Source organism: Echinococcus granulosus (assembly GCF_000524195.1).
Source record: "Echinococcus granulosus chromosome Unknown EG_S00155, whole genome shotgun sequence".
NCBI classification, from domain to species: Eukaryota; Metazoa; Platyhelminthes; class Cestoda; order Cyclophyllidea; family Taeniidae; genus Echinococcus; species Echinococcus granulosus.
Window position 1 is genome coordinate 139,872 of NW_020170535.1, and position 10,746 is coordinate 150,617.

Genomic DNA, 10,746 nt, shown 5'->3' on the forward strand with positions numbered 1-10,746 from the left:
CCAAGCATGTAAAAAATGAGCATCCCATAAATATTTCCATTGTTCTTCATCGCCTACTTCATTAACGACCTGTGCTTCAGACATTAGTCTACTGATGAACAATGATACCAATTTTTTAAAGTCGGAACCATATCAGACACGATGACGTAAAGTAGCACAGTTGCTAAGGGGCTTAGAAAAACAAGTAATTACCGGCACAGTTAAATGGTTTGTCCGTTCTTACTACTCCTAACTTTTGATAGTGAAGTGCCTTGGCTTGTTACTTTTCGAATTATTATGCCACATTAGCTGTCAAATGGACAGGTTTGAGGATGCCAAGCGTACCCACTAAAATACATACTCATTTTGTTTTAGTTAGTAAAAAAGAGTTAAAAAATCATCACCCAGGGCCGAAAACAAGGGAAACATGTCTGTATTTGTCACATGGTAAATAAATAATAACAAGAAAAACCTGTCAACTCTTGATTAGGAAGCATGACTGGAAGTCAATAAGCTATTTTTTTGCAAGTTGATTTCTCATTGGGTTAAATAACAAGCAGATCGATAAATAAACAATTTATTTAGTTTAGTCCTATTTCGGGGTTTACAAATGTGCTGCCGAGATTTTAGTCAGAGGGGTTATAGGGTGTACTTATCTGATGAGCGGTAAGAAATTACCGCAGGTGTTTTGCAGCGCCTCGACACTTCCCTGAACAACAAAAGAAGATATAATTCTTGAGCAGAATGTAAATTGCCACCTACAGAGGGGCTACGGGACTACTAATATGGCCCAAAGGTCAGACCAGCCGGCGGAGTTACAATGGCCCGTCACCAAAACCGAGAGTTGGGAATGAGAAGTAATTCGCTTCAAAGATGCCGCACCTTTGTCACCAACACTACAATAGGAAGTAGGAAATTGGATTTTATTTGCTAAGACAATCATCAAAATGCAGGATGTTTCTCATAAAAAGGAAAGTAAAATTGGCTAAGCGGGAAAGGACAGTAAAATGAGAATTCGGTTCTACTTTGCTCAGTCCCATGGCAAAGGTGGAATTTAAAAAGAAATTCTCTAATGTAGTAAATGAGTTGGACTTCGTTTAAAGATTGTGAAGGAATAATTGAAGTTGAAACTCGAGAAAATTTATCAGATTGACAATAACAGTCGCTCCGCGACATTCGCAAAGACGAAAGAATTCATGATTCTCGGGCAGGATGTGAATTGAAGACGTATAGACGGGCTAAGACTGTACTTCCATCAAATGGAATTAAAATCTCGGAGCCTTCAGTGCCCTACAAACAAAGAGTGAAGCAAATAGTCAGTGGTTTGCCTATCCTCTTTCTCATTTTAAGCGTCTTCTTCCCCCCTTCCCTAAGTCAACCTCCCTCCTCGGCCATTACAACGTAATCGGTGGTGTAAGAGCAACACCCACGAGCCAACCATGCCAGACATCGAATTTGCTTGCAATTGAGAGGATAACTGATTGCAACGCCGTTGACACCCTCTTGACAATTGCTCTCGCATCCGGGCTTTTGTCCTATTCGGGAACTGTATTGGGGGAAAGCGGGAATTGCCATCTTTTATGCCACTTTGTCTTCACCTCAGTGCTGCTCCATCACAGCTATCTGGGTCCTATCCAGCTAGTAGAGACGTAGAGGAGTCGAATGTTCACTTCATTGACATCTCCACACAGGTACGGTAGACAGCCCTGTAGCATACATTTACAGTTGGTTCACCATCACAGTCAGCGCTTCTTGCTTCATTTGTTGATAGCAATCCTGCAGGACAAGAAACTGGGGTGGCTGCCAAAGGTAGACGTCATTTTCAATCCCTCCGCTAGAGATCGGCACAGATTCCCTCTACAGCAGCAGATACCTTTCTTCTGCGACGTTACGGGTTGGGTTGGCTTTTCATTCCCACCAATGCAGCGCCCGACCATTTTCTGTAGACAAATGAAGACATTATACTATGACAGAATATGCGTTGCCGATTCACAAAATGGCGTCAAAACTGCAGCACCGAGTGGAAGTACAATGACTGTACCCTTCAATGTCAGCGTTTTAGGAATCCATGGTTACAGGAACAATTGAAGCATTATGGTTACACCTGATGATTATGCTTCGATCTTGTCTGCTTTCAAACAAACATAATTGAAAATTGAAGCCTTTTTGTCCAGTCTACTGTTTGAAAATCGGAGAAGTCGTTGCATGTAGTGATAGAGAGGCATACCGAGTAATGGTGTTTCAAGAAATTCCATTTATTCTGGTGATAAACCGCTCATGTTCAGGACCACCATCACTGGTTGATCATGATGAGTGGATAAAAGGATGTCGCTACTGAATCAAATAGGCGGAGGTGCATTAGCTAAGATCTTGCAGTGCAGAATTAAAGTCCCTGGCATCTAAAAGCTACCGAGGAAATGTGTGCTTCCTACCAAAAGTTAAGGGCTGGCGGATGGTGGACTTGAAAGTCTATCGCATAGTTGTTTTTAGAGCCCTCCAATTGTGCCAATGTGCAGGAAATGCAAATATTTCGCAAAAAATAAACTGGTAACAAAGAATCATTTGATAGAGAGAAGAGCCAGTTCCTACTCTTACTAGGCGGCATAACGAGACAGCTCACACCTCACTTTGGCTATTGCAAAACTTACCTGTGAGGATGAAGAGAAGGAGACAGTCTCACCCTCTTCATTCCCTTTATGAGACTCCTTTAGATCATAACTTGCCCCTTTCCTTGTCGTTTCCATAAGCTGGTCGTTTTAAGCTTTTGGCACGTTTTGAAGTGCAACTCGGCCATCTGCTGTACGGGATTAAATTAGAATGTAGTACGATGGTCGTTTAACTCCTAGTTTTGGTGAAGAGCCATTTTTGATTTGGCCATGCTAGCAGCCCAAATACCTCCTGCACGTCGAATACATATATTCTGCCCTTTTATCATGTCTTCTTTCTTTTTTAGGGAAGTCTCGGGGCGTTACAAGAATTGAGAGGTGTTACAGCGCGCCGGGCTTTTCCGAAGACAAAGGGGGACATTATACCCATATAGGTTGTGTTTTTGACGTAGAGAGTGGCTTGAGGGCTGCTGACGCGGTCCAGGGGCCAGCTTGCTTAGCGGTACTACAATGGCAGGGTCCCTAATTGACCCTTAACCAAAACCGAGAGTTAAACAAATAACTAACGTATTGCAGTATATCACCCCCTCAAGAGAACAGAAGCGGTGTTAGCTGAATCCGTTAATAAACTTGGTAGGGTGTGCAAACTAGTGAAAGCGACTATGAAAAAAGAAAGGAAAGTTAGGCCCGGCTTCTTGGGGTACCCGGATGCCATGGATTTGAATAGGATTTAATTCAATAATCAGTTTGCGAAATAATGCTTTACTTTTGTCCTGTATGCACAAAATGTAGTACTAGGTTACGCACTTAAATATCATCATTATTGGCACCATTGGAGTTTTAAAAAAGTTTATTACCTTAATGAGAAACTGTTTTGCAAGAAAACATGTGATCCAGCACAGAGAGGCTATTTTATGCTCGCAATTCACAGCGCATTTATTTTCACAGCCTTTAAGACCAAAGCAGGTAACCATGACAGCAACATAGATATACTTAATGTCGCTGCGAAAGAAGGCTCTCTAATTTACTGTACCTTTAACTTCTCCGGCTTTTCATTATCTGGCCTCTCGGTTTCCTACTTAGCAGCATTGTTTCGTCGATGCCATTTCTGTTGACCTCCCTCTAGCCCATCTATGTATCATAAAAAATCCTTATTTTAAACGTGTTTATCCTAAAACATGCTCGGGTAGGACCCATGTGTCGCAGTGCATGAGTGATTGTACAAGTTAAGCGAAATAACGGAACATGCTTTTGAGATTTATTGGCTTGATGAATCCTAAATTAAAAATCATCAAATCATTTTTTCAAATAGATCAGATAGTTACTTAAACTGGTTATTTGGAATGAACCTGTGATTATATTTAATATAGTTTATATGCATCCCTGCGAAATAGAATCAACGACCTTTACTTGTCCTAAATGACGAATTCTTGTAAATGACGGAGCATTTGCTCACCGTTCTCGACAAATAATAGGTTAAGAATTGCAAAAAACATCCAAAAATACCGCCTTGATTTTTAAGCATACTGTAAGCCTGGTTTGCCCTTTCACACGCCTCCCACTTTGCAGTTAAATCACTTTACAAATTAACAGCACTTAAGAAGTAATTTCGTAAAATGACTAACAAAAATTGTTAGTGTTTAATTAAGCGACGTTCCTAGAAGATTTAACCATAATTTTGCCAATATTGTAAAGTGTAAAACGTAAGTCGAGTTGAAGCAAAGCATGCAGGCTATAGAAATGGCCAGGAAGTCATCCTTTCATATTAGAGAGTCTGCCTAATTAATGAATCAGTAAAGCAAATACCTTTCTGCCACGGCCTTGTGGGAGTTAAAAAAGTGAATAGAAGTACATCTAAACATCCAAGTTGTTGCCTGATTACTTGAAAGGATCAGAACTGCTTGACGTATGCGTACTGTAATACTTCGGTCGTTCGTTTAATTCCCTAGTTTGGTTAAGGTGACACTTAGTGCCAAGCGGTGTTACTTCTACTGTGTAAGGCAACCTGTAGTAACTCAGCCCTTTTGTATGTAGGGGATATATTTCCTGTCCTAGCAGTATGAATTCCTTCGGCTTCCAGGAAAGACACAGAGCTCTACAATTCTATTACTTCATTTTTAGTGGTTGATTAGGGTCGTTTTTACGGTGAATGTTTAGGTGAATTATACGAAATCGCAGATAAGGCTTAGCTACTAGTTGGGTTACACCGATGCCATTCTAATACTAAGATCATAACTAAGAAATTGCAGCTAATATTGTCTGTGATAAAAGGACCTTAAGGTAAAATTAAAGTTTAATAATTCAGCTAAGTCAAAATTCTGTCATCGGTCTAGGCCAGATACAAAAATATACATAAAAGGGGCACTTTTTCGTCTGCATGCATGGGGATTGGGACAAATCACCGGTGAGGCAGAACACTTCAAAGAGAAGCTAAACCACGGTACAACTACGCAAGGTGCTCCGGCATATTATTTGGCAAATCGTAATGCAGCATCGTTTGAGACAGCAAACGCCCCATTATTTGTCGGTAAATTAGTTGCCAAAGCTGGGTGATTTCATGAAGTATCAAGGGCAGAAAATCTCCATAGTTTACAAAAAGCTGGCTGTAGTGAAATGCCGTAAGTTGTAGAGCCTTAAAATCCATAAATTTTGGTATACACGTAAAGTAGAGCAAAAATGTGTCCCAGTCTGCAATTGGCACGGTTCCATTTATTGTGCTCTGAAACATTTGCGCATTACTTTGGGTCCTCTTATCATCAAAATTCGGTGGAACCTGATGAATATGATTCAAGCTTTTCTCATTTTTAAATCGAGATTTACTTGGCTTTAAGGCAAAAGCAGGAGTAAAAACCCCCTCGTAAAAGTTGCTGTCGTGTTACGTTTAGAGAATGTGCTTGTAAATCAGCACTACGAAACACCTCATACATCTTAGCGTTGCAGACCCTACCTGGGGGATGATTGGCACTTAATGATTGGAGAAGGCAAGAATGCCCACCACGACTTCATTTAATCTTTACCCTCACAGTCATCTCCACCCCTCAGGCGACAGTTGCTACCTGCTTGGCATCACGACTAGCCAATCGCAGATGAAGCAGACGAGATAATTAAGGAAACTGAAGGTGGATTAAGAACTGAGATGGGTAGGGCAAAATTTATTGCTTCTAAAGGCCTATGTGTACCATTGGAATAAACTACGCAGTCATGTGCCATCTTAAGGCAGAATTACAGATTTCATTGACAGACGAATACCTTAAGGCAAATTATGAAAATTATGGGATGACAAACTGCGTTAAATCATTCAGTTACCTGTCAGTTGCGAAACTAATTAGCACTTTTATTAGAGTAGCATGGTTTAAATAAAATGTATGTCAGGGACTAAATAGTAATGTGGTGTGCTTCTTATTTAATTTTATGTCAAAATAAGTTGAAATAATACGTAATTTCAATTTTTACTTGCAGTATCAAAGTTTATTTGCACTGTTAACAGAATTTCTGTGTTAATCCATCTTCTAGAGCTGATTCCAAACTATTTTTTTAAAAAATACTGTATCTAACAGTATGGTTTTACAAATGCAATTAACTTTTTAAGATATTGCGACATTTAAGAGGTTGCGAGTTGGTGTTTTAATAGATAAAACCACAGTGCTGGCCTTAAGTGATGCACAGCGATACTCAAAGTGCGCAAAGTTAGTGCTTCGGTTTCAGATCATAAATCGTAAATTGTGCGTACAATAAAGTATCTTCGTTTACGACGAATGTTAAGCCATTTTGACAGACTCAATCTATGCAATGGGATCGTGATGGTCCACTGTCACTACGTTTACAAATGTAGGAATAATGGGGTTGAATTTGGAAGTTTAAATTGAAATGCAGAATTGTGCATTGATTAATAAGTCAAAACACTTCACTAAATGATCAATAACAACAACAAATATCTGCCTACAAGTTTAATGACAAAATATTAGCAAGGAGAGCACATACGAGTAAAAAATCAAACGAATCAACAGAACAAAGCCTTGGTAAAAGGCCAGTAGTTTAGGCCGTCCAATTAACCGTGGCGCCACAGCGCTTTGTCTCAGTCATTTCTGTTTTTAGCCCACGTTCTTCCTTCCAGCGTCTTTGAGGAGGAATAAGACGCTAAAACACAAACTCTGGGGAAGGTTTAAGGGATGGTCATTAAAGTCCAGACCCATAAATCATTTGCGGTGCGGAAATTAGAAATGCGCCACCACAAGCTACATTTAAAATTGATGATGGAACTCAACAAGAGCATAAAATACACCAAGAATTTCACTAAAATTGCAGCTATCCAAGTCTTTCCTGAAGGCAAAAGAAGACATAGTAGGCGGGAAGGATAAGCATTGCTGACGTACAGAAGGACTGGGCTCCACTGGCTCGGACCGAAAGCCATGACTCCCGGCGGATGTTTAAAGGCTGGGGCGTAAATGTTCACGAACCCAAAACAGGGACTCAAACAAATAACTGGGGGCATTACAAAATAAACAGAATAATTTCAAGATCGTTGAATTGAATCGTCGGCTGAGCAGGGTAGAAAGAAAAAAAAAAATGAACGAGTGCCATGGAAACCTGCTTCTATTCTTTAACCTTGTCCTCAAATTTTGGTCCATGTAATTACGCCGTGCATTTAAATGAAGTGAAGTCCTTGATTTGTCAAACGTAGATTTGTTTTTTCATTTAAGAAATTACAAACAACATTCATTTTGTCTCAATAGTTCCTTTAAAAGTGGCTTAGAGCAAACAACTACCAACATAATTATTCAAGCAGGAGAGGAAAAAGGTTTGTTGGATTTGATGAAGCGAAATTTTTAAAATTTAAAAAATTTGAATTTGAGCTTTGAGAGGCTTGTTTTACGCTTTCACTGTCAGGGTCTTCGGGGAAAATTGACCACCTAAACCGGGATGTTTCATTATTCGACTTTTACATTAACACTTGTTCCACTTTGTATTCGAAAAACGTAATAACCCTTAAACTAGGGAAATCCCACCTCTAGTTTACTGTTTCGACCTCAACCAATCGGTTTAAGGCACTCAATTTAGTGCAGGTGGATACTTATTACTGTCTGATAAACGGATGTCACATATAAGTGACGCCAGTAGCAGAGGTTTAATGAAAAATAAAGTTTAACTTTCGTGGTCAAATGCACATCATATGTTGAAAAAAATACACACAAATTTAATTTTATTTTACCATGGACTAATGTAGGCTCACAGTTTTGTCAGAGAAGGGCTCAAGTACACTTTTGACAGGTGTCCATTTTGCCAATTTTTGGGGGCGCGACCAAGAAATTTTGTGCTGAAAAATCTTTGCAACTTTAAAATTTTTTTCTGGAAACTAATTATTTAAACTGGTAGGGAAGAAGGGGACTCAGACCAGCTCGCATCCACAGCACGGAAATAGTCAAGTCTATAACTGCCACAGATCAGAAGGCAGCTGCGCCTAGCAAAACCAATTTCATTTATTCGAGTTGAGTTATCTCAAGGTGAAGGATTACAATTTCCACTAAAATTAATTTTGACCTCTGACCTCACTCAGCTCCTCCTTTCCTTATGAAAATATTGTTATCACACCAAAATTAGAACTTTCTTACAAAATGAACATTTTAAAATTCCTTCAAAATTGAGCAGTTTTGTGGCAGTTGAATTTAAACGAAAGCAGCACTTAGCACTTTGCCCGGATTGTCTGTTTAAATCCTCGTGTCCGCTATCGTACTTCTAGGTGGTACAGACTCCAGGCTGTGACATTAGGGACCCTTAGCCCTTCTGCACTAGTATTATGCCTTATTTTGTCTTCAGGAAACCACTAAGATGCGCCATCGGTGACGACAAAAAGAGGTTCCATTCCTAAGTGCTACATCTCATAGTGATCGAAGAAGGGCGTATTGCGGACGAAAGTGTCTGCGATTACCCCTAACAGAAGGGTTAGAACTAACGTCTACCTTCGGCAACTACCCCAGTCCCGTATTCAGCAGGAATGCTCTCAACAACTGCAGCGACACCAACCGTGGCTGTGAACCACCTGAAAGGTTTGTTACGAAGCTGTCTTTGACACCTGTGTGAAGAAGTCAATTAGGTGAATGCGCGAAACCACCTCCAACTCTCTACTAGCTGGATAGAACCCGGATATATACGGCTGGGGAGCACTGCAGTGAGAACAGTGTAGGAAGGGTGAACAGACTATGACTACTTTGAATCCTGTCAAGTATTCACTGACTCTGCTAGTGGGTTAGTGTTCTTCTGACAAGCGGTGGACAAACGAGTTAAGTAGCACATTCCCTGTTCCCTCAATGCAGTTTTCAATCAAAATAAGACTCCAGATTCAGTTGAATTGCCAAAAGGGACCAGTGACGCTACGGTAAAACATCCCCTCAGTTGCATGAAAATACGATGGCTGGCGCGGATGGCCCGTGATTAAATTTCTTCCAACACCGACGCAAGAGGTTCACCAAGGGGAGCGCAGAAGCCGGCGCTCAAAAGGGGAAGGTGGCAATGCACTACTTTATTTTTGTCTAACTTTTGTTTTTGATTGTGCAAGAATCGAAGGTTTAACGTTTGTACTTGCACTGGGTGGAGTGACCTTTGGGCCACGTCAGAAGACCCCATCCCTTCCATACGTCGGCAACACATCTTCCGCCCATGATGATCGTGACTCATGATTATGCCTAATGCAGGTGGGAATTACGAAGTAATCCTTTCGAACTCAGTCATTCAAATGACAGCAAATGCAGTTGAAATAGGCTGATTTGGCGGTGGCTTTCGATTTGTCAGATCGTTGCTGCGAGAGCCGGAGAGGAAGAGCGAGTTTACTCCACCCTACTTTATCACGCAGCCAATAAAATGAGAGGACGATAGCATCTCACTCCTTTTTGTAGGCAGTGTTATTTCAGGGCAACGGAACAAAATACTCTGGTTAACTATCCACTGCAAAAACAGTGAATGAGGCAAGAAAAATGTTACAATAAAACAAAATTGCGTTTATTTCATTATAGAAATGGGATGGATGAAAGTCGTCCCATCTTATTTGTGACCTTTCTTTCTATAAGGAAAAAGGCTAAAACAAATAATTCATTATGCAAATTTGCAAGAATTTTACGTGAATCTCGCCTCAGGATAATACATGGTGAATCCAAGTCAAAGTGGTCCACAAAACAATGCGGATTAATTCTTTTCAAAATAAGACTCTAGGAAAGAAAGTGTCAATGAAAAACCAAATTTATTATTAATCTGGATAATTATCAAACGAGAACCTTGAAATGAGCCACATTAGCCTATGAGGATCGACTATAGTAGAACGAATTTGATGAGTATCTTGCAGGTCAATTTAGGATGAAAGAGGTAGAAAAAAAATTAAAACGCCTTTGGAGATGCCTGAAACCTATATATTTACAGGAAACGTTGCTAAAACTGACTTACCCCATATACGCTTGCTATCTTTTGCAATGGTAATAAATATCCACAAATCACGGATCAACTAAACAAAAGTACATCGCGAAACCATAAAAGTGGTAATTATATCAGTGTTATAGCCCACTACCGCGTAAAGTTGCATTAAACGAATCAAGGCCAGATTTTATGGGACTACCAGTCCCTTTACCAACTTGTTTAAATGGTCTAATGGCATTACCTTGGGAAAACAAACAACCAAAAAAAATGCCCTCGGTGGGCTAACGCACTTGGCAGATGCTCCATTAGTTCCAGGTGCTAAAGTGGAAAAACATAAGCCGACAAACCGCTTAAAGTCATTATGCCAAAATAAAACAGTTTTAGACGCAAATCGGCTCTTTCACAGGCGTTAACATTTGACTTTGGAATTCTCGTAGTCTTCCGGAGGAATCTAGAATGAAGTTAACCTATGCCTAGCTAAGGGCACAAATGCATAAATTTAAGCCCTGATATATGCAGTTTTATGAGGAAGGCCGTTATATTTCAGCCTCAGCTACTATTTCCCATTGAGTCTTACGAAATAAACTTACAGTTTTGTTAACTTTATAGGTCGAAAATTTAATCCATTATGCATTAAGAGGAATGGAGTCTTGCATAACAAATGAAATGGGCCTGTACATTGTTTTGCTCCGAAATGTCGGCATATCTTTTACTATGTACTTTCCCATTTTACGAAAACAAAAGACCTCATTAACAATGC

At 40.0% G+C, this 10,746-nt stretch overlaps 1 protein-coding gene across 1 annotated transcript; it reads left to right on the forward strand. All coding sequences in view use genetic code 11, as the record gives it.

Annotated features, from left to right (window-relative positions):
• Positions 1–311: 311 nt before the first annotated feature.
• On the forward strand, positions 312–5,138 carry EGR_09596 (hypothetical protein; the record flags this gene model as incomplete). The annotated part of the gene is made up of 3 exons (XM_024498845.1): positions 312–426; positions 3,384–3,551; positions 4,891–5,138. The coding sequence occupies 3 exons, from the start codon at positions 312–314 to the stop codon at positions 5,136–5,138; spliced, it is 531 nt and encodes a 176-aa protein (XP_024346755.1).
• Between the last annotated feature and the right edge of the window lie 5,608 nt (positions 5,139–10,746).